Source organism: Rhamphochromis sp. 'chilingali' (genome assembly GCF_963969265.1).
Source record: "Rhamphochromis sp. 'chilingali' genome assembly, chromosome: 5".
NCBI lineage: Eukaryota > Metazoa > Chordata > Actinopteri > Cichliformes > Cichlidae > Rhamphochromis > Rhamphochromis sp. 'chilingali'.
In genome coordinates, this window is record NC_137932.1 from 39,110,531 (window position 1) to 39,136,012 (window position 25,482).

General features: G+C 39.7%; 1 protein-coding gene and 1 long non-coding RNA gene across 2 annotated transcripts in view; one reads left to right on the forward strand and one right to left on the reverse strand.

The window, feature by feature from the left end:
• The window catches only part of nr5a2 (nuclear receptor subfamily 5, group A, member 2), a 68,476-nt gene extending 60,619 nt beyond the window's left edge, over nt 1-7,857 (reverse strand). The window contains exons 1-3 of the mRNA XM_080883129.1: nt 7,186-7,857; nt 3,887-4,005; nt 59-200 (exon numbers count right to left, since the gene is read on the reverse strand). Coding sequence (XP_080739255.1) covers nt 59-200; nt 3,887-4,005; nt 7,186-7,267 — 343 coding nt within the window. The 5' untranslated portion in view covers nt 7,268-7,857. The remainder of the gene's footprint in view (nt 1-58; nt 201-3,886; nt 4,006-7,185) is intronic.
• Nucleotides 7,858-8,042: 185 nt separating this feature from the next.
• On the forward strand, nt 8,043-15,328 carry LOC308397482. The gene is made up of 3 exons (XR_013971785.1): nt 8,043-8,148; nt 9,965-10,013; nt 14,290-15,328. It is a non-coding gene; the product is annotated as an uncharacterized lncRNA (long non-coding RNA).
• Nucleotides 15,329-25,482: the final 10,154 nt, after the last annotated feature.

Consider the following 25,482-nt stretch of genomic DNA (forward strand, 5'->3'; position numbering starts at 1 on the left):
TTGTAATTTCTAGTTGAGTCGATAAGCTAAACTGCGTAACACAAATATGTTTTTGTACCTTCTAGCTTCATGCCGACGGTGAGGCACTTTTGGAAGCGGCAGTATGGGCAGCGCTTTCTCTGGGTCTTGTCAATCTGGCAGCTCTGGTTCTCTATACATGTGTAACGCTTGTTGTTCTGGACGGTGCGCTTGAAGAAGCCCTGTGGAGAGAACCAATTAAGACGTCAACCCGCTTGACCCCTGCAATGCAATGGTAATTGGCCCATTCACACTCCCAGACAGATGGAGAGGGACAGACTTAATGGATACACACACACACACACACACACACACACACACACACACACACACACACACACACACACACACACACACACACACACACACGCACGCACGCACATGCAAGTTTTAAAAGCTATATGCCCATTGATGTGGTGCTTTATAGACATGTGTAGATGCGATATATATGAAGCAGACACACTTTGAACTCTTAATGAAAACTGAGTATTTACAATTCATTTATATTCATTTAATAATTTATTTTGCTTTAAATAAAAAAATGCTGCAGATATGCCCGTTTCACATACTTTTACTTGACAGCTAATCTTTTCATTGCATTGCAAACTACTTCATAAAAGTCAGGAATTATAATTTGTTTCCTGTCAAAATTGCATTCATATTTTCAATATTCTCTGTTCAAGTAAAAGACTCTGGGAATTACAGAGTAAGCATCTTTTCAACTCTGCACTTAATTATTGAAAAATATGAGTGCAGGAGCCCAAAAAATCCAATAAATTATATCCATAATTCACAGTTCCGGGATTACAGAGATTCATACCTGCAACATGGAATTTATTATCAGCAGCAGCAGTGAAAATCAAACGAAGGGAAGATGGTATTAACGTATTCTAGATCCATAACCTAGGAGGAGAATCCGTAAACCTGGTCTTTAAAATAAAATAAAAATAAAAAAGAACCGGTGGCTATCAATATTTCACCAGACACAAATTTAATTGACAATCTGCATTGCCTGACCTGTCAAAAAAAAGAAAAAAAAAAAGGCAGTGCACGCGGTTTTTGGATTATCGACTTCTCAGTGCCAAGAAATCCATGCTTCAGAGAGAACTTTCTCTCCAATTTTCCATTTAGCACACAGTGTGTGTTATAAATATCTGGACCAAAGTGGATTCAAGCGTGCTATAAAAGACACACAGTACATCGTCAGGAGAAGCCGACGACACCTCACTGAAAAGCTCCAAGTTGAGGTTCATTTGCACAGCTACAAGCAACATTTCTTGCCTTGACAAATTTACAAAATAACCAACGAAATAAATTGCGTACTAATTGACATGAAATCAAAAAAATCATCCTTCCTAGCGTGAAAGTATATGCTGCAAAAGTATCTAAAATTCACAAAATTCATGTTAACTTGGTGTCAACTTGGTATTTCTGCACACACACACACACACACACACCAGGAAATGCAATTTACTCTTTTTCAATACAAACAGCAACTCAGAAAGAAAAACAAAATGAATTTCACTGTATTTCACTGCTTGATGTCCTCTGACCTTTTCTCCTGCTACACCATTTTTCTTTCTTGTGTCTTTCTGTCTCACTTGATAAATTAAAAAAAACATCCCTTTGAATGTTTGATATGAGCGCTGTGCATCTAAGCACTGACCTCTAATTTGTTGTTTGTAGTTTCAGCATTTTCAGGTCATTCCTCTGTGCTCACACAGCTAGCCCCCCCCCCCTCCCCCCAAATAAAAAAACACAAAAAGAGCTGTTGACTAATGTAGCCCATTTCATTGTTCACTTATTTTTACTTCAACAAGAAGGTACCATTTTTACTTTACGCATGCTGGTGTGTATGAACTGAAAGTGTCTGTGTGCATGGATAAAGGGGGATGTGTGTCTGTGTTTGCATGTACACTTGTTGAGTGCAAAGGTGGGTTTAGGGATGTGGTAAATCAATTGGGGATAAGGATCTGTATGTGTGTGTGTGTGTGTGTGTGTGTGTGTGTGTGTGTGTGTGTGTGTGTGTGTGTGTGTGTGTTGGGGAATCTTTCTTTTTCTGTGTGTGTGTATGTGTTGTGTATTTGTGTATCTGTGTGTGTCAGCTCAAATATGGAAGCCAAAGCAAAGCTCAAAAAAAATGTGACCCTGATAACGAGCGTTATTCACAACTTTGCTCCTGGGGCTCAAAGGGTGGAAGAGGAGAGTGGTGCAGGCTCGAGAAAAATTATGACATTACTTCAAAATTACAAAAATTAGAAAAATTAAAGGAAATTATTTATTCTGATAGTGCATAAGAAAAAAAGAATGTCGTATACGTAAGGCCGAGACTACAATGTAGCTGCTCTGTTTATCCAGCTTTGTTCAGGAGACACAATGGATATGGATCGCTCTGCCTATCTAACAGAGTGTGTTTAATGTCAAAATGAATCTGTCGAGTACCGGTGATTATACTTTTAACGGGACAGGCTGCCTTCATTTTAGAGATAATCAATGACAAGCTTCAGGTGAGTATCAATATTATTAATGTTTCAGCAAGCATACACAGCACTTTATCAAAGACCTCTTCATCTGCATCGTGTGTGCTTCCATACATGCACGGCAGTGTTTCAGCCAAACTGGAAAATGTGTGGACTGGCTGTCCTGCGTGAGCCTTCGCTGAGCCTGAAAAGCAGCAGAGATGCCACTGACTGCTCCCTTCAAGCAAATGCTTAGCATTTCAAGGTCATAATATGGGATAAAATCTATAACATCTGCTTTGAATAATGACCACATAGGCAAGAAATGTGCACTAGCACATCATTACTGAGGAGCTGCAATTTTACACTGAATAGTGTTAACACAGAGACATTTGTCTTAGCTTAATTTTGTGCTGACAGCTTTACTAGTTGAGGGGGAAAAACTTGGGAAATGCCTGTTTGCTCTGCTGAGGGGAACAGTGGAAAGATGCAGAAGGAGACAAATAGGTTGTTGATAGATCTCAAATTAAGCTTTAACAGTTTGATTTGCGTGGCTTCATTATTAGCCTGCACATGGAAACGTCGTGCTGTTGAGGTCTTAATGAACTTGTGATGAGAGTTTTAGACAGCAGGGTGCAAGCCTGTGCAAACAGAAACTCTATTGTACGCTTTCCTTTGTGGGTTAAAGCCCCCCCACCACACACACGCACACCTCCTGTGGTTGGTGGTTGCAAAAAAAAAAAAAAAACAACATAATAATTTGCAAACACTCTTTGCCTGCTTTTGAACTCCAGTGTCTTTTCCAAGCCGTTCCACACTTTACAAAAATCCTCTGACACTCACAGGAAGAGTTTGTTAGATCAACTGTCACAACAATATTTGACCCCTGGCCTCTTTACTGTTGGTTTTCCTGCAGTGTTAATGGTGAGGAGCTGAAATGTTGCTCTAATATTACACTTGTTGCAAATCATTCTTTAAAAAAAATCTGCTTAAATGCTTGGCATGCAAAAAAAGAGAGAGAAGGACAGAAATGACACCATCCAGATAAGCAGTTTTCTTCACAGTGGGTAGCCCATAGTATTTAGGAAAATGGCTGACACAAGAGGAAGTATAATATCAGAGAGCGCATTAAACTCATGAAGACCACAGTTTAGTCTGTGTAAGCCTCATAGTGACACATGTTGATGCCCTACAGGGACTTCAGAGGCTAATACAAATAACTGGACATATATAATTGCATGACACTGCACAACGATAGACAAGAGTGCACTTGAATATTTTATACATCGAAGCAGTTAATCAGAGGTCACCACAGGCACACAGTACCATGCACACTTTATGTTAATAGGCAACTTCTTGCTTAAATCGTGCAGCATTTGTTTTCTATTTAGGGAATTGGGGGCACCAACCTTGCAGCTTTCGCAGGTCAAAAGTCCGTAGTGATACCCTGAAACCTTGTCTCCGCACACGGGACACATCTCGTCCAGGTCTTCGTCATATGAGTAGTCCATCATTTTTAACTGAGGGGCTGGAGGAGGACACACGGAGACACATACACAGAGAGAAGTCTATTTCAGTGCCGGGGAATCTCTTTTTCAAAAAATCCCTCTTTCATCCATCCATGGATGAAAGAGGGTGCGGAATCGCGCGGGGCAAATTAATGAGATTTTTCAAAGTTCTAGAAGACTTTTTTTAAGGTTAAATTTGAGGAGCAAAAAACGACGAATAGTAGCTTTTGGATAGAGCTGAGAGGACGCGATCATTTATTACTCCCTCTTCCTCTGCTCTTCTACATCCGTCTCAGACAGGAGCCAAAATAATAATAATGATAATAAAAAGAAGCTCATGAAAGTGAGCCTCATACATATGCAATATGTATCCGAGTCGTGAAATCGCTGGGGGAAATCGGGAGATATTAGACTTAAGGATTGGAGGAGAAAATGTTACCGCCCACAGACAAATGAAGACACAGAGAAGCCCTTATCTCTGCAGGCGAGGGAGAAACCCCCCCCATCCAAACCCAACTTGAACCAACATTATTTTTCTCTATTTAAGAATCAGCCACAGTACTACAGGCCATTTAATTTTATTTGCTTTATATTGGTACACACATTTTATGTGGAAGCTGTGCGCTGCATTTTAAAAGTTCTCAATTCATAATTTTCCTGGTTACCGAGTTTTAGCCATTATTTATACTGAAGAGAAAATAATGACAAACGCTGGAAATAACTAATTATGTAATTTTAAATAAAGGAGGAAAAGCATAAAAATTCCCTCACCTTCCTTGCAGATTTTCCTCCTTTTCTCTCCCCCCCCCCTCTTTTTTTTTTTTAATATATTTAGGTCTTAATAGTCTACATACAAGTACGACTATTTCTGAGGTGTCTAGCCCTCTTTGCCCTGTTAGAAATACCCACCTGCATAAGTCTCTGTGTGTGACAGCGCTACAAGCAAACGGGCATGCTGACTTTTACAACAGTTACAAAAGTCTTTATGGCACTAATCATAAAAAGCAGGCAGGATCAAAAAGGAAACCACAGTGGATATGGCTGTAAAAGTGGAAATATTTTGTCAACTACGCCTTCCAATGTCTTTACATGGGCTATTAGTACTGCTCGACTTCAAAATCCACTCATCTGCTCTCTCCGAGACCTATTAATTAGACATGATTTCTAGTTTGTTAGCGCGTTGCCCTGCTGGGATCAGCGTATCCCAGCTGAAGCAACAAGTTCCACCAAGCTCCGTTTTTTCCCTTTTCTTTTATTTCCTTCCACAGAAACTCAAAGCAAGCTCGATTTTCGAACTTTCTTCTGCGTTAAAGCGCAAGAAGGACACGATTTTAAAGGCCTGTTCTTACGACGTACCGCAGGTGCATTTTGGACGCCTTTTCAAAAAGAAAATAAACACTATCCGAGCCCTGGTTGCAGTTCTGAAGTGATGACGCAGTGGAAAGGAAATAATAAATTAAGATATCCGAGGGGTGTCCGTCCTGAGGCCGACAATAATGAATATTTATTTTACAGGATCCTATCCAAATATTTTCTTTCTTTCAATTGTCATTGCTATGGTGTTTCCATTATTTTGTACAGTGAATTTCGCCTTTTAAGGAGCTCTAACAGCACATGACGCGACGTTATGCCTGTAATTATAGTCCAAATAGTGTTTTTTATGCACAGACAAATTGAATATATTTCAGCACCTCGTTGTATAACTGACAGACGCAGGTGAATGCATACAACGTCTGCGCAGATTACCTCCAGAAACACATCGGCCCGACCGTCAATCATTTACTGTCCACTTGCTCATAAAATAACAAAAGACAAAACAAAAAACCCAACGTCCTCCAATTGTCAAAAAAACAAAACAAAACAAAAAACCTCGTGATTCTAAAAGAAATTCATTTCAGTCGGAGCTTCCTTGTTTTAGCTGCCTGTAAAAAAAAAACAGTTGGGGTAAAATAAGAAAAAAGGTAAAAGGGCTGGCAAACAAGCCACTCCTTGTTTAAAGTGAGAATACGTTATCAATGTCTTATGAACCGAGAGCGGGCTAATTGATTGTCCGGTTATACTGCCGTGGAAAGACATGCTGGAAATGATCAGGGTTATATGAGTTTAACTTGCCATTGAGGTCAGAATTTCTTCAAAAATGTAGCTGCTTAATGTGCAGCCTACTGTGAAGATCAAGAAAATAGATTTTTACGGCATGCCACTGGGAATTTAAATAATTATGCTCATTCTGAAAAAAAATGCAGGGGTCCTAAAATTTGCTCTTCATTTTTTTTAAATGACACCGATTTCGAACATCTGAAGGCCTTACGCAGTTCTCCTCGAATGTGAGATAAAAACCTCCAACAACAACAGTTTAAAGCTTACAAAAAAGATTTCACACTACAGCATTAAAGCAACATCTAAAACGTAGTGATTTAGTTTAACTTTATTTTGCAGCTGTATTTCATTTGAGAGTAGAATCAACTTGGCTGTACTACGAGAGAAAGCTATTGCGAAACTACGTGTTGGCAGACAATACCAAGCTCTTCTTTACCGTTTGTAAAATCAATAAACTAGCTCATAATTATTTTCTTCTTGGGTAAAAGTTTGCTGTCCTTAGTCAAATATTTTAATCTTAATCAGACACTCCAGTTTTGCTTCGACATCAACAACTCTTCCACAGCAGTTTTCTTTAGAAACAAAACCACGAGCAGGTTTGAGATATTTCTTATTCTGCTAAGAGAAAGTCATCTGTTTCATTCTAAAATCAGAGAAATAAAAAAAAAAGAAACAAACAAGAAAAAGTTACATTGACAGAATACCTCTGCTCTGTTTCTTGCTTTTTACGCGCTGCTGCCGCTCGCTCTAAGCGTGAATGACAGGTAGGTACCTGTTTGACCGCGGGCCAAACTTTAAAAAAAAGTGCTTCCAAGTTGAAGTGGAAGAACATTATCGAAGCCTTTTGGAGATCATGTTGAATAATAATAATAATAATAATAATAACCCCCCCTAGTAATTACCTGCTAAGTTCGTGGAATCAACGCGTTCGTGTATTGGCGTATGACAGATCGGTAACTGTTCCTCATTATAAGAAAAAAAGGTAACGAATACAAGCATGTACATTTTAGTGAGTACACTCTCAGCCGGAAAACGCTCCACGAAGACAGCGAAGTGGAAGCTTCGGGCAGACTACCGAGATTCAAATGAATGACAGTTCTTACCCTGCATGTTCCTTGGCATGTGCCCCTGTTCGCCATACGATCGAGAGAGTCCCAGGGATTCAGTCTCGAATTTGGGCAGCATGACAGCACTGCCGGCCTGAGATAGAGACTCCGCACCGCACGGCGGGACACCTGGACGTCAGAGACAGGCGTTCGCACAAACACCCCCCGAAAGACTGTCCCGAGCGACTTCTACCGTCCTATTTCTTACTTTATAACTCTCTTTCACTTCCAATTATCAGGCAATGCTCCAACGATAAAGCCAGATTAAGACTTTTTTCTAAACAACAGGCTTGCATAGCCTGTGTGTAACGCTGCTTTGACTTAGCTACACTGATTTAAAAAAAATATTAAAACGCATTTACGCAAAAAAGAAAGGAAAAATCTCAGAAATAACGCAGGAGAAAACGGAGTGATTCCTTCTAAACTAAGTAAGAAGCACTTTCGCGAAGAGTTAGGGAATCACTCTGCACTTAAGAAAACAGCACAAGGTCCGGATTAGAATGCGATGGTAAGTTTCCCTTTATCTTTTCCAAAGTCTTTAAAGCGCGTCAGCCATTAATGTGAGACTGTCAGTGTAACTTTCAGCCTTGAGCAGACAAGCACGAGCCGCCGGGGCCGCCCTCTCCTGTGCGTAAAGTCGGATTCGGTGAGTCGGTCGGACTGTCTGGAGATGTGGAGACCTCTCCTCCTCCTCCTCGCGGCTTTGTTTACTCCGCTCTCTCCAATCCGAGACGCATGCGGTCGTCTGACATCATCTTCCTCCGATCCAATCAGGAAAGAAGACCGGGAAACATCGCCTCAAACTCTCCAGGTCCATCTCTCCAAAATCTCATCTATTTAATCCCGTTAATGACGGACTTTAAAAGCGGAGGGAGAACAAGGAAATCAAGAGAAGTGATGCAACTGTAGTGAGATCACCGACTGCGTCTGGGCGCACGGAATGCAAATACAAAGCGCAAGGTATGTGGATCAGAGCGCTTTAGCACACGCACGCACAGGGAGCGTGAGAGCGAGCGTTCCTATATGCTAAGTAATTTTTTCATATATATACAAACTTTAAAAGATGAACTATTGTGACAAAATTATACTCTTTCCTTCTGCTTTTCTTTCTTCTCTCTGTGTGTCTGCGCCCGTGTGTGCGTGTGTGACCACTCCATCTTAAAATACAGGTGAGGACATTGTAAATTCTCCATAAGGCCATATAAATTTCATGGAAAACTCGAGCATCACCGGCCTCAGGCTTGAAATGACCTCACTGTCTAATCAAATCGCCCCCTTTATGCAATAAATTATACCTTTGCTTCTGAATCATTAACAGTAATTGGCTGAGCGGGGATCAATTAGTGATCTGACGTCACTGCCTTTCAAATTAAATTCATGCAAAAAAGAATGACACTACAGCATCCCCGTAATGCCCCACGACCACAATCACAAAAAGCTTGTGTAACTTATTTTAGTTCGCAGACCACAGAGAAATATCCAACTTTTGAATCAGGTAGAAGTCTAAACTATTTTCTGTCGCGTTAAGGAAACGATCTGGATTCCTGTTGTCTGCGCATGTCTTTTAGTGAGTTACTAAACTCGGAAAACGTTATTGTTTTAAAGCACCGTTATAAAGGATCGCCACAAAACCTTTACTTCCCGCAGGTGCGTATATACTACTCCAAAATCTGTTTGGGGCTTTCCTAATCACTGCTGTGGGTAATTTAGTCATGAGGAAAATTGACATAAAAGTGATCCACATCATTGAATGGCAGAATACCGTCACTTCAAAACATTCATGAAGCCAAAAGTGTTTGTGTGGAAATGGCGGCGGTGTGTTTTTATGAGTGAGGGAGACACGGAAAATCACCAGACAAATCTGACGAACATAAAAGGGTTACAGAGGGCACACACACACACACACACACACACACACACACACACACACACACACACACACACACACACACACACACACACACACACACACACACACACACACACACACACACACACGTTTCAGTACCCACAGCTAATGGTAATGTTAAGACTTTGTCATCTCTGAAAGAAAAATATTTTTTATAGCAATATAGGGCAAAACCCCTGCTCATTATCATAAAATGCAAGGAGCACAGAAAGGTGAGGTCCCCCTGATGACAATTATTCGTCCTGTTTTAATATATAAATATATAACTAATAACATATTTTACTTGGAACAACAATTTCCAAGTAAAATACTTAGAAATTCAATTAAATAGATTTCACAGTAAAGCCAGAAACACAGTCAGAGCGCAGCCACAGCTGTTGTAGTCTTCTTTTTTTTTTTACAGAGTTGAGTAGCTAAAGTCTGGGTGATTTATAGACAACCATTTTGCCATTATATGTATATATCACCTGTGTCGCCGCACACACACACACACACACACACACACACACACACACACACACACACACACACACACACACACACACACACACACACACACACACACACACACAAAACAGGCTCATATGTACTGATCAGGTCCTCTTTGGAGCATTGCCCGTTTCTCCCAAAATGCTCTCATAAGTGAGTTGTCCTGTCTTTGTGAGGATGCTCTATGTAATGTATTTTTGTAGTTGTTATCATTATCCTAACGCAAACTTAAATTTTACAATAAACTTTAATGAAGTCATCACACTAAAATAAAAGCTATGGGGACTTGTTTTTCTGTACCTGCAATGTTAATCTGTAAACAGACTGATGCTCCTACTTCATCAGTACACTGTTCACTTGTACTTCATGTGTTCACAGGTTCTCTACAGTATGTGTGCTCACATACACACATAAACACAGGCATACAGTAAGTTTCTATTATACTTCCAACTGAAATGTTTTCCTTACACAGTGATCTGGAGTCGTCTTTGGAAAACAAGTGAGATGTGATATATTCAAATACACAAAAATATAAAAAATATAAAACTGAGAACTTTAGCTTTGAAATGAAAGTAGTTACCCTGCAAAGTAATCTCTGTATCCACACACAGACAAACACAAACATGTCTTTTTATTTGTTTTGTTTTTAATTTTAGACAGTGAGTTGGTGGCCAGGTTTAGGTTCTTAGGTTTGTCAGGATCCTGGGTGGTGGTGGTGATGGGGGTCCACCAATCAGCAATACACACTCAGTACTGAGTTGGGATTGGCTGAAACTGTGTTACTTGAGGGCAGTGGTGGGTGGAGTCAGAGGTTGACAAGCAAGAGAGGACAAGTAGGGGCTGAAGGGTGAGGGGGGAGCAGGGTAGGTTATAAAATGACACAGAGACTGATAAGACCTGTGGCAAGATAGCTCTACTGGAATGATTAACTTATTTAGAGGGAGAGAGAGAGAGAGAGAGAGAGAGAGGCCCAGCCAGTGAGTGATGGTGAAAGCTAATAAGAAACGTAGAGACACAAAGGAAGTAAGGGAGGAAAAAGAGTAGGTCCAAACTTTGAAGATGAAGCATGAAGAAAATAATGTTCGATCATAACAGTCACAGAAACTGTGAACTTAATTAGATAGATAGATACGTAAGTAGTAGTACTTTATTGACACTGAGACTTTACAGTTTACAGTCTGAGGTTATAAAATGACACATTAAATGATGTACAAAAGTACAAATCAAACTCTGGACTATTCACCTCCCATGTTATGGTTCCAAGTTTGGATTTATCTGATTGGCACAGACACAAGCACACACAGTGACAATTTGAGCAGCAACACTGCAGGCTGTAAAAATGATATTTTGCATGCATGCATGGTAATTAAAAGTGCCAAAGAATTTAAAACTTCATGCAGTCTGTCTTTCACTTGTGTGTCATATTTTTTGCATGCGTGTTTTCATTTGTAGGGCTGACACCTTGTATGGTCTCAGCTTGCGTGTGAGTTTTATGAGGGAGTGCATGTTTGTGTGCGCGTTGTGTTCATGAATGAGTGTATTCCTGCGTGTACAAGTGTTCTGATCAAATAACAATAGCCTTGGAAATGTACAGCAACACACACTAACATCATTAAATTATAATCAACACACATTTGCTATTCATAAGCAGGAAATCACCCCCTCCACCACTCACTGCCAGACACAGACACCCACATACACACCTCTCTCCCCTACCTGCTACTGTTTTCTGTATCGAAGATGTAATGTAAACAGTCATTTGTTCTAAAAATACAGCAGGACTCAAAGTACAGAGCAACAACTCACAAACAGAACTTCACTGAGGTAAACAAAACACGAGAGAATGATTTATGGAAGTAGCTGTCAGTAGCTTTGAGGTTTTTGCGCTGTTCTTAGGATGGCAGTCTGCAGGAAACAGACCTCTGATGTTGTGCCTGGAATCTGCTGGAATCTATCAGTTTGGTGGTTATGGCTCCTAATGTTCCCATTACCACTGGGACCACTTTGTTTTCCTGTGCTCCTTCTTTCAGATGTTGCTGTCCGCTGGGATTGCCACATCTATCACAACTGTGATCTTGTGCTCCTTGTCAACCACCACTATGTCTGTTTGGGTTGCCAGCAGCTGCTTGTCTATCAAGAACCTGGAGTCCCACAGGACCTCAGCCCTGTTGTTCTTAACCACCTTTGGGGTTGTTTACCATCAGGACTTGGGTCCTTCTAATCCACAGACAGCACAGATGTTTCTGTACACTATTCCAGCCGCTTGATTGTGCCTCTCATTGTATGCTGTCCCAGCTTGCATCTCACATTCTGCTACAGTGTGCTGGACAGTACTCCGGGGAACCTTTGCACACTTTGCAGCTCAAGCTCTGTTTGCTGTGGTAGAGTTTTGCATTTATGGATCTGAAGTTTGGGCTTAATCTTGCGCTGCAATAATCAAAGCCTTGGTGCTGTCCTTTAGGTCAGCCTTTTGTGGCCACTTGCAGTTTTTCTCAGTGTCAGGTACTTCCTCTAACTCCACTTCCCATGCAGGTGCTTAGTCTTCCACAACTGTTTCCTGCCGTTCTCCTCACTGTTTTTCTTCAGCTGCCATCTCAGGAAGTATTCACAGATGCTCCGTGTTTCATCCTGAATTGTCGCTGTGACACTCACTAATCCTCGCCTTCCCTCTTTCTGTTGTTTGTTGAGGCTCAAGGTATCAACTTTGGGTAAAGATCACTGTGCACTGGGACGAGTTTTTGTTTCTTTACACCGGTGGTAGCTGTCTCCACCTGTGGCCAGCGTATTATTCCAGCTGGGTATTTGATGACCAGTGGGACATATGTATTGTTTGCCTGGATTTTATTCCCACTATTAAGCTACCCTCTGAGCACCAGCCTTACCTTCTTTAGGTATTTGGCAGTAGCTGACCTTCTTGCATCTTCTTCATGGCTCCCGTTGGCCTGTGGGATACCCTTGTAACTGCCATGTATGTCTACTATTTTGCCTTCAGACAACTCCACCTCTTCAGTCCAGATCACCTTCCCTCTTTTTGCCACCATCTACCATTCAGCCACCGAGTCCACATCGCAGTGTTCTTGCTGTAGATACTGGTCATATGGAGAGATGGGCAGTAACGCGTTACATGTAATGCCTTACTGTAATCCGATTACTTTTTTCAAGTAACAAGTAAAGTAAGGGATTACTATTGCAAAAACGGTAATTAGATTACCGTTACTTTCCCGTAAGCACGCTGAATTACTGCGTTACTAAAACCGTGATTTTTTTGCGAGAATGTGTCATGACAGTGACGTAAGCGAGTGTGACGTTTGTGACAACAGCTGTGTGCAGATCAACAATGGATAATAAGAAGGTAGAATGGAAATAACCATTTAATTCTACTCGCACTGAGTTGTAGGCTTTCTTGTAGTCCTAGTGTACTGCTCTATCAAGCAGTGGCTGGTGTTTTCATCCTCTGGTGTTGTTTCCAATGTCTTTCTGAGCTGTACTCATATTTAGACTCATGGACTTTCTCAGTCTGGTTGCTATGATGCTTTCATGATTGAGCTTTCATGTTGTGTAGAGGCCACTAAACATCCTCATTCACGATCAGGATTGTTCTGCCCTGTATTAGCCAATCTGCTGTTAGCAGACCACTTATTTGTGCTGCGAGGTATTCATGGAGTGCTATAACCTTCTTCACTTAATATGGGTGGATAACATCAGGTTCTGGTGCTGCCCAGGTCTTTATGTTTTGCCTGAGACAGGTAGTTGGATAACTGCATTTGTGGCCTTGATTAGTTTTTGTGTGGTGTGCCAACCTCAGTTCATTGAATTCACCTATTATATCAGGATGGGAATCATTCTGTTGTGTCCATCCTGCTTAGTTTAGGTTGATATTTACTCTTCGTCTAATTCCTGAAGGTAAAACTTTGACTCCTAATCTCCTACATGCTCCTTTTAATTCACCAGCAAGTCTCAAATCTTGTCTGCATAAGAGGTTGCAAGAAATAAACAAAGAAAATGAGAGATTATTAAAGATTTGTGAAATATGAGGTGTTGTGAGTCTTTTTTCCTTTTTTTGGATTGAAGACGATGGGTTTTATCCACCAACCAAAAGAGAGAAACACTTCTACAGTTCAGTTTGGATATGATACCGTATCATAACTTAACTGATTTATTCTATGGTGTGCATTTCCGTAAAGCCTTCCATGTGGACAGTTTTGGAGCATTGAAGTCATGCTGAGAAGATTAATTCTACTCCTTTTTCTAGACACTCTCTATGGGAACATACACTGCTGACTCTCTCTCAGCTTTCAGTAACCATTTAAAGCATCTGGTATCAAACATCTAGAAAAAGTAGCAACTACATTTTGATTGTGGTTCTTGTGTGAATTCTATTGCTCTTACACTAAAAATCACAAATCAAATAAAAATAGTTATTAAACTTATAATAGTACAAGTACAGATTAATGATTGAAGTGGTATTACATGCTCAGTGATACTGAAATGAAAAGTGTGTGATGCAAAGAAAACATCAAAACACCCCATATGCTTCTCTCCAAGGAGTTCTTTTCAACAAGCTTAGTTTTTAAAATAAAAAGATATATTTCATGATGTGTTTGTTACATTCTTGCATGATACCCTTACACTGTTTCTTATTGTCTAATTCTCTAATTCCTCAGTATGTCTTGTACTCCTTTGACTTTCTATTGTGCCCCCAGGTCAGCTGCTGTTACCTGCTGGTCCCCAGTTCTTTGGATGAAGGCAGTCAATGGAGGAAACAGAGTGTGTCAACAGCAAGTGTTGACATTTGACTTAGGAGATAAACCTCACAGGGGATCAAACAAAGACTGGCTCTTTTGAGTGGAGAAAGGAGTGTGTGTGTGTGAGTGTGCGTGCACGCATATGTTTGTGTAAAGATGTTTCAATGTTGCAAGATTTCTGCTGACGTCCTGAAGCCGAAGGACGCTGATAATTGTCTGAGGGCTTTGGTTATCTCCATGTAAAAAGGCTGAGTGAACTTAAAAGTGAGATGAGGTGCACAACACACATGCAAAGATGTTTTAATTATTCATAGCTTCACAAAAAAGAAAAAATATAAGAGATATAAAGTAAAGAGAATAATTTCTGACACGACTGGCATCTATGTGCTCAAACACAAAGTCCCACAAAAACACACGCTGTAACAAGTGTGCCGATGTGAAAGAATTTTTGACTCTTTCACAGCAGAATGAGAAAAATGTAAAGATCATAGAAAGGTTCATTTCTAAATGACACTTAAAAGGAGGAAGACTCTTCCAATGGTTGAATAAAGAATGGGCAGCATTATTTCTCCCCTACAGAAAAGCTGCCGTGTCAATAAACCTGTCTAGAGACCAGCATTAGTACAGATACATATCAATATGCTCGTTGCTACAGGGAATGCAGTGTTACAGGTTATTCACATGATTCCAGGATGTCTTTCAAATTTCATCTAAAAAGTGCATCACAGATCCTTCATTAATGCCTCTATATTTCTGATTTTAACCCTGTTTAAATTAGCCTGTAGGTTTAAATGCTCAAAACCAAAAACCTTTGTCTTTTTCCTGCTGAAAAAAAAAGCCAGTGGTCTGACTAAGGAGCTTGGCTCTTCTTACACAATATATAATGTTTTTAATGTGATGGCAGTTTATTTTTCACACATGCACTGTGTTGAGATGCTACCAAAATAGGCAACTGATGTTAGGTTGCACTAAAGACCAAGGGAGGACATGAAAACACAGTAATCCAAACCCAGTCGTTTATTGGTTTTGAATTGGCCTTAGAGCTTCAACAATTTCTAATGGTCGTTTAGACATAGCTGTGGTCTGTGGGCATACATTCAAAACTAGTGGTAACGCTGGCCATACCCTACCGTAAATGGTTGCACAAACATATAGGCATTTTCCTATTGTGTTCACATGGGAAATAAGAATTTAGTCCACTGGGTCTCAGTTCCTCTGAGTTCATGAATAGCCACGTGCCCACTCTTGCAGCCAGCAAAAGAAAACTGGCCATACTTTGCTCTTTAGCTTTATAAAGTTAGGTTGAGCAGCAGCGATGGAAGTTCTGTATATGGCTAAATGCCCTGCTATCATCCCTAACATAAAGGACAGTCAAAGTGTCTGTTTTGTGTACTATTGAAACATCACAATCCATTAAATTTGGTACAGGTTGTTCTTGAAGATCAGTCAATAAATAAACTGACTTAAGCACTATAGTAAACACTTTATCGAAGAGGATTATGGCCACTGTAAAAGGAAAAAGGTGGGGACGTCAAAATTCAAAACAAAAAAGACATCCCCACTTTTTTTCCCGCTGTGGCCCTAATCCTCTTCTGTAGCGCTTCCATATACAACACAAGGTGACTAAATGGCAACCATCCATGGATCCAGTTTCCTAAGCCTTTATTCAGCTGAGGTTGCAGGGGAGCTGGAGGGTATATCTGAGCACTAGGTGAGTGAAAATCTACACTGTGGTGAAAACAAAATGTATCTCAATCATATGTTTTGTCCATCACAGTAGATTCAAGACTAGACATTACATTTCACCACCAGCATTAAGACAAAAATCTTGTGGAAGGATGCTGTTTATCCATCGTTACACAACACTTTACAAAGATGTTGTATTTATCTATTTGTTTTGTCACTCTTCTTTACGTTACACTTGTGGCGCTTGTTTATACCGCTCATATATGAAAACACAGACTTGGATGCTAATTTATCATGCTATTCTTTTAACCTTCAGTACATCACTGTGTATAGTGAAATGGAAAAAATGGCTGTTCATAAATAATAATATATTAGTCAACAAATTAATAATCTCAACATATTTGTATCACTCTTCTGTGACGTACACGTAATGTCAAAAATGTACATGTAGCACAGACGTAATGTCGTCATTCATTTTGAGATCAGCCACTATGCACATCTAATACATACAAAATTTGTAAAGGTTGGAATGTTATAATAATAATTCCCAAAAGCTATATAGATAATCCTGATAATCCTGGTACCTTAAATAATTTATAAAGTAAGTTTCTTGGAGTTAATAGATTAAATAAATTATTTAATCAAATTAATAATCTAATAATTTAAAAAAAAATATTGCTGTCTTATAGTCATCTCCTGCCTTCAGTAGCTAAATAAAGGAAACAGTAATTAGTTAAGTCACTATTGTGATAATCAGAAAGTACTGTGCAGTGAACACACATCATTTGCATATTTTTTTAATGTGTAACTATTGAGCAGATAGGGGACATATATAGTGTAATAGTCACAGAGTAACACAAGCAATAGTACAGTCAGCTTTGTGTTGTGGCTTCAAAGTCTGCTCTAAACCCCAAGAGAGAGAAGTTGGTGGTATGCTGTCATTCTGTGTTAGTTTCACTTACTGAATGTTATCCAGAAGACAAACTGTAGCCCACTTATTACACATAACCGAGGATGACTGGAGAACGCTAGCCACGAAGTAATTGGGTTTATGTTGATGAAAATGCTTTTGTCATGGGACACGCGTCATTTACATTGCTGACAACAGACTACAGCAGATAAGTGCAGGAGGGAATAAGACAGTTGAGGTTGTCGATGTTATATATGGAAGATTCAAAAGAATTCAAGTGGAGAGTGTGAGAAAGTGAGCGCGCGCACACACACACACACACACACACACACACACACACACACACACACACACACACACACACACACACACACACACACACACACACACAGTTTACTCTGGGATAGCATAACATTATGTCCAGAGAATGTCTAGGAATGCTGTGGGAACTGTGACTCATACAACCTAGCCACTTCTCCCAAAACACACACATATGTCACATACGTCCACACGTCCAAGATAATAGTTAATCTGGCATCTTGTTGGTTCTTGTCCAGGCTCTTCTTTAGAAACAGATGTTTAATTGTCATATCCACATTTAGACAGCTCCAACTTGACCATCGACTTCTTTTTACTCATTTCTTTAATGTGGGCTGCAATTGTGAGACAGACGGCAGATTAATTTGTACATAAGAGTTAGTTTAATATTAGCAACTGTGGCCATTCACAATACAAATTCCAGGCACCCTTAGTCAGTTTTGCCTTACGTCCTCCTGCATGAACAATGTATACTGAGACCCGAGAGCTGTTGTAATCTTTGTCCTGGCACTCTCAGTAGTGCACATACACATATTTATTGTGTATTGACCCTACAAAAACACATACATAAACTCATTCATCCTCTCTGTTGTGCTTGTCACCTTTTTTGTCTGTCTCTAGTGCTCTGTTAACACACATGCGTTTATTCACACACATAAAAAAAACGCAGCGGCTGCTGGATCCATTAGCAGGTCATGCAACAGTCATTGTTCATTGCTTCCTATAGGCTTCTATTTTCTAGCGCCAACCGGAGGAACAACAGTCCAGGCACATGGTTGGGTTGAAACTAAATAAACAAAGCAAAGCCAAACGGTTTATTTTGCTGCAAAGCGAATACAGCATTGATAGTATGTGTGTTAGTATACTGTGTTTATTCTGTCACAGAAACATAAACTAATAACTTTATGAGTGTATATCAAACCTTTGTGGCTTCTTATCTATTTGCATTTGTTTACAGCTGCTACTATTAGCATCATCAGGTGAAATTCCAAGCTGAGGCCCCGTAGGAGCCTACAAGTGCCAAAAACAGCTGCCGAGGGAACATCAGCTCATAGCATTGTTCTCCTTAGACAGTTCCTATCATGCATGATTAAGTTTTACGTTTTTTCTAAACTGCGGATGTCTATCCAGGACACAACTAAGAAAATCGGAGAACATCCGCTGATGATGAATATCATGACTTCCATCACATATTCATTCAAGGAAATCCAGTTAAGATTCTGAAAATTAAGACATGAGAAACAAACCTTTTCTGTGGCTTCTTATACATCTGACATCCAAGAAATCCAAAATAATTTTAATCAGCCTTAAGTTACCAGATGAGAAAATATTAGTCTGCGATTTAAATATCTTTTTCTACAACATCTTGCCGGCTGTGTTCACATGAATATGAGCAGAAACCTAAGAGTCTAATAAATTATATCCTATTAAATCACCAAACGCATGTGTTGAATCATGTGTTACTTATGCAGTTTTAAAAATTGCTGTTCTTAGTCAGTGCTAGATATCACTGCTGTTTAATGAGATAATCTCTCTGCTTGTCAGTCAGTGACATGCAACGTGTGTTTCACCTTAATCCCAAAGGTTTCAGTAAGCTAGTAAGTGCCTTAGTAAGTCAAGGAGTGGTGAGTGGGTTGAGGCAGAATGGCAACAGACAGGGGAAAACTGCACAAAGTTGCCACTATATATAATACAATAGGAAAGAAGCAAAGAGTCATTGAAAAATACTATGTAAGGTTGATTATTTGAGTACAAAAGCAACAAAGAACCAGTAATTAGGGCAGTGTTAGCCACAAGATGAATGTGCGGTCATTCATGGCAGAGGTGCATTTACACATACAAACACACACCTGACTATAAATGCTCGTGTCTGTTCGTACTGATGTTTACCCAGGTGAATCCTGGGATATTGTGTGGGTTGTTGACTTTCTTTTAAATTCTTCTACCTGAGACAGACACACACATTCATACACACACACACACACACACACACACACACACACACACACACACACACACACACACACACACACACACACACACACACACACACACACTGACGTTGACTCAGGGGTCAGTGTGCGGTTGGCTGTAACAGTCTGGACAGAGAAAAAGAAAAAGTGGATGAGATGGACTGCTCTTACTCAACCTCCCTGTAGCACTCTCACACACACACAGACACAAATACTTGTAGCTTCTTGACTGGTGTCTGTGGTTGTGGAGCGGTCAGTTGTAACAGACACATAGTATCCCCTCTGGATGACCCTTTGCAATTAACACAATTACACACTCACACAGACATGCACAGATCCATGCCCAATGGACCAGTCCTCTGCAGAGCTGCTTTGCCATTCAACACTACGCTAATGACACAGAACACCTAACAGGCCATCAAAGAAATACACACCTCCCTCTCTTCCACCTTGCATAACATTAAGATGTCCACTGCAATCAATTTAAATTTACATTTTACACATTAGGCAGAAAATCTGAGTGAGTCCAATCAATGAAATCAAATGTTTGCAACATCTTTTTTATGTATGGAAATATTCTGCATTTTATGACTTGTGCAAAATATTTTTTTTCAGATGCGCATGCGTTATTGAAATAAAAAAAAAGAAACATTTAAAGCAAACCGACATCCAGGGAGCGCATTTACACCGGAAGCATTTTCTATTTCTGGCTTAACTATGTAGTTAGTATAAATAATTATGAATGCCAGGACAAGCACTACACATTTTTTGTTCCTGTGAACATTTCTGATCTTATCTGATTTCTGTCAGGTTTGCAGAGTTTACATCTCAGCGTGTCGCGATTCAATTAAGGAAACTATTGTGCTGGGTCTTTAAGGATAATGGCTAATAAAGCTTAATTGTAGCACAGAGGCTCATAAAATTCAGCAAGTAAAGATACTGATAGAGCTGCTTTATGGGTTAGCCAAGCTGAGGGGAATGGGCATTGTTCTCCCATGATAAAGTCCTGCACCAGTCCAGTGTATGTTTACTTGCCTCCCTGTGACGGTATAATTTTTGGTGGCATGTTCTTCTGTGTGTTTGCTTACCTCTAAGTGACAGGCAGAAGTGGGTGATGTGCAGGTCACTTGTTAATTATGGCAGCTTTCACGTCTCCGTGTTGCTATGTGTACTAGGACTTAATGGAGAGTAAATACAGAGATCCTAACCATTAACTACAGCAAAATGTTTGGTCATGGAGACACTTAGAAACATTATCTATAGCCAGTTCCTGTTTCTGACTGAAGGAATTTGATCCTAGCATTTATTTTCCTTTCTTTCTTTGATTTTTTTAATCTCTTAATTATATTGATGTGAGCGCACAGTGTGAAAGGAAGACAGCTGTTGCATTTCACATAACCAAACCTGGTGGATTTTTGATTTGTTCAGAGTAAAAGGTTGTCCCGTGCAAGTGTAATTTTATTCTCCAATAAAAAGTAGTGACATCTAATTTTGCTTCAAAATTCAAATATCTGATATCCAAGAAGAGAATGTAGATTGTTTATTTCTTAGAGCATTGTTAGATGTTTATAGGGGTCATGCCTCTTCCCAGCACTGGAGGCTTGTCAGATAAGCTGCTCTTCCTTTCCTGTATCCTCTCAACTGCTCTGCAAACACCCAGCGGACTGGATGAACCAACCAAAACCAACATGGCTTCCCATATGCAAATTATTGTTATATTATGAAAATCTATTCCATCCATCGTTTCTTTAGTAATTTTTAGCATCGCAGGGTAGCTGGAGCTACGATAGGGTGAAAGGTGGGGTGCACGCTGGATAGATCGCCAGGCCATTGCAGGGTCAACATAGAAGGGCAGACAGCTATTCACACTCACATTCATATCTAAAGGCAATTTAAAATCACCAGTTCATGTATTTTTTGTCTTATAGCCTGTGGTGAGATCACAGAAATGAAAATTAACCAATATTTTTATCTACATTTAAAAACTCAACTAGAAAATTGGGAAGAGATCTCAAAATAAATTATGGTTAACAGTAGAATTAAATTTGCAAATGGCGATTAAAAGATTGATCGTATTCACAGATTGAGTTTGAAATAAATGTATTAGATTCTGATGTATTTGGATCTGAAATTGTGGTTGTAAAACAGTTCTTACACTAAAGATGCCACAGATTTCAAAAGATTTCACTTTTAAGAAAAGAAAGAAAGAAAAACAAGGAAATGACAAGTGGGAAAAGTAAAGATCACAGAAAGTCAGTGGCCTGTGTAGGACTAAACATTTACACTGACATGTAAATTTTTAGTCCTACACAAAAAAAATGTTTTTTAAATACTGAAGCATAAAATAGACACAAAGTATTGTGTTCCTTCCCAACACATAACAGTGTCACAAACACACGTCTGTCTGAGACTTAATCGATGTTAAGCTGTCTGCTTGCAGGTGTCAAACGAAATACAACATGGCTTCTCATTTTTCTCTCTTGAACCACTGTGGTGACCCTAAACAACCCTAAAGTGCATCATTTTTTATATATATAAATACAGATTTTGTGATTTTTTTTTGACACTTCTAAATCATTTTTTTGTCCTCACAAAAACCTAAATCAATTCCACAATACATTTTAAGCAATGCATTGCAAAAAAGGCTGGATATAGGGAATATTATACAAAATTAAAATGTATATATGTAAATTAATATTTGATTCTTTGTCAGAAGGTTCAATAGAAGCTCTATTTGAAGAAATTTAATAATTTTCTGGCAACTAATTCATGGTTCTGACTTTAAAGGGTTAAAAGGAGCTGCAGATAGAAAAAGAAGAAGAACTTTTACAAAATATAATTAAAAAAAAGTCTATCAGACAGAACTATCAATCATATAAATAATAAGCTGTCACACTCATAAACCCAGTCTGGATTGAATTTCTTGATTTAAAGATGCTACATGAAATCTATAATTTTCCCTGTAGTTCTGCTTTTTGGTCTGGCAGTATTTGATTTCAGCAGCAGAAGAAGCTCCTATACTGTAAAGATCACCGATGCACTAATACTGTATCCCATATTGTGTTTAATCATCTATCGAAGACCTCACCTGCTTACTCTTAATTAAAGACCATAAGCTAAGTGTCAGACATGAAAAGCGTAACATTCCTCACTGAAACCGAAGCAATCATTCTGCAGTCTTAGTTGACATGAGGAATGGAGAAAAGAGGTTGGCCAGCGAGTTTTCTGACAGAAGTTTGGACAGGAGGAGAGTCGAGTTCATTTTAGCTGGACAGAATCCCTTCAGCAATGAATTATTCATTCAGCCAAACAGCCAGTCTGCCAATTGGTGAGGCAGACTTTGGGCTCTGTCTGTCAGTTGATTAGCTACGTCCGCCACCAAGAGTCATTCATACAGTCAAGAGGGCTGTGAGGTGGAAAGATGATCATTTACCATCAGTGTTAGTGCTTACATTTAGATCTACCAACTAGCTGTTGACTTAATTTGCTATCTTTGTATTAGTGGCAATCAGAGCTAGAAAGCTAGCAGATGTACAAAGTCAGATTTGCTAGTAGTGCTGTGTCTCGGAGAGGCAGAAGGACCGGAAGCATGGGGTACGTTTGATGTATATCCTTCTGAACGTATATGTAGAGTTGGTGTGCATCTGTGTGAGCTGTGTTATGGACCACCCATAGGCCTCGAGCATCTGGGTGAGGCTTGGACCTCGATGAATTATAGTCCCCCCCTACGAGATGGTTTTGTGGCAAGTTGGTGGGGGATGGAGTGGGCTTGGGTTTGTTACACCTGCGAGCTCTGTCACTGCAAACCTCAAGCCAGTTCCCTGAAATGGGGAGGTACATGTGTTGGCCAGGGTGCAAATGACTCCCAGCTTTCCCCCCCTGTAGGCTCGAGGGGAAATCTCACACATATGGTTCATATACTCGTTTGTTTAAAAAGTGAAGAAACTTCAAGAAGGAGCATGTTTTAAGGAATGAGAAAATTCTGGCTTTCCAGCTGGATGTGGGATGTGAGAGCAATTTTCTGAGACATGCAGACAGAGTCCCCTGTTGTGGAGATATATGTGAGCTGCCCTTTACTGGAACCCCAGCAGATATAAATGACACTTCTCATCTCTCCGGCAGTGCATGGGCCTGCGACTGTTACCAAGTGTTTGAGGTGTTTTACCTCGTGCTGATGCAGATAAATCTGTCACCTGGTGGAATCCGTCTCCGGGCCCACAGTCCGGGGGAACAAATTGTGGCTTTTTGTTGGTGAGGGGAGAGAGGGGCAGAAGGAAGGAAGGAAGGAAGGAGGAAAGGATGGAAGGAAAAAAGTGGATAAAACAGCAAGTGAGAGAAGTGACCTGTCAGCTGAACCCATTTTTCATCTAGACAAAATGGTTGCCTTCATGTTTTCCTGCTGACCAGCCGAAACATCCTGTGGTAAGCAAGTTTTGAGGTGTGTGCGTTGCTGGATTTCTCCGTTTCTTGTTTGTTTTCTTTTTATTTTTCATTAATTTATAAGCTTATCAGTATGACTAACATTTTCTTTTATTCTATCCCAATGCTTCCTCTGTTTTCTTTGCACATGGTGCATAAAGACTGTCTTCTGCGTCTTCTCCCTTGGCATCAGTATTTAAAAACGCTCCATGGGCTTCAAATAAGATTAGGTCACTGAAGTCTGGCATAAGTACAGAGTCAAAAAAAGGAAACTTGTGTGTGGTATTTATAGAATGTGGTGAGACGGCTTCTTTGGTCACTCTTAATTATTTTTTCCATACAGCAGCAGGACCGGTGATCCGATGTTGTACAGTTGTGCGTAGCTATTAAAAGTTGGTATGCTGCGGACCACATTAATGAGGACCTCCAGTTGGAGTGGTCAGGTGGAGCTGGGCCTTTAGTGGCCAAAAAACTGACAGATTCATCCTCTGGAGAAAATGGTGAGCCAGTTTTGGTTTGGCAACACTGTGTGTGTGCGCATGTGTGTTGACGAACATGTCTGGGAATTGTGCTATATGTTCGAATATATGCACAACTACACATCAGTACAAACTCGGATATGATTCACAAGTTTTAATGCTACCTTAAAACTGATATGTGTGGCTCTTACACATACAGAGATGCATGTTTAGAAAAATGCAAAACCCTGCCCTTCCCTGGCCCAAAAAGATCAGTTAAACTGTTCTACACCAAAGTCCAGATCTTGAAAATGTGATCAAATAGAAGCCAATAGAGACTAAGCTAAGCAGTCTAAGTAATATTAAAATCAAGGTATTAGATTATGATAATTCCTTTGACTTGCACTTTATTTTAACATGTGTTTAACAAAGAAATAACATACTGTAAATCATAACTGAACGACAAATAGTGATCTCACATTTGAAGGGGAGAGGGGATTGCTGATAATTACTAGTTCAATTGGTGACAATGATGGATGAGTTTATGTGAGCTCACTTTAAAAATGTCTTCATAGAAATATGTCTGTAAATTCACCTAAATGTAAGTATTAGCATACACTATAAACCTGTGATTGAGCTAAATATTGTGAAGCAACTTTGTTTTCCATTTGGTCTTCACCTGCAAGTAGTTTGATGTTCAGTGTCTGCTGTACAAATCTTTTCCCCTTACTTTTTGAGCATAATGCAAAGAAATACATTTTTAAGAAATTACATTAACATTTAGATTTCTTACCCTTTTCTTCACCCCACTGGCCCCATTCGAGTGTGAACAGCTCTCTCTGTGATAGGCTGGCGACTCTTCATGTTCCTCCTTCGTGAACTTGATTTGGATAAGTTGTTAAGAATAGGTGGAATGATATTATGCTTACGCATTTCCATTTTTTAATGAAAAATAAATTAGTTGGGATTCTGTTGATCTTACTTTTTGGTTTTTTTGTTTCACTAGAAAATAACCTCATCAGTTTTACAAAAAAACCTTTTACTTATGCTGTCTTACTTCATATAATCAATACTCTCTGATCTGCTATTCAAAATGCACGCTAAAACATCTGAAATGCAGAAGCTTTGTCAACCTTAAGCAAACCATCAAAATCGCATACATTTCCAAACAGTGCACCATATATCTCAACATTCATGTACAGTGTGCAGTGAATGATGGCCATTAGTGATGGCCTGTCAATAAGCAGCATGGGCAGGAAATAAAGAGATCCCCTCTTTCCCCAATAGGCAGCAACATAAAGAGAGGTGGGGTGGTGGTGAGAGTGGGGTGAGCAGATAGATCATAGTAACAGCCAATAATAAATGGATCATGCTTCTATGTTTTTAA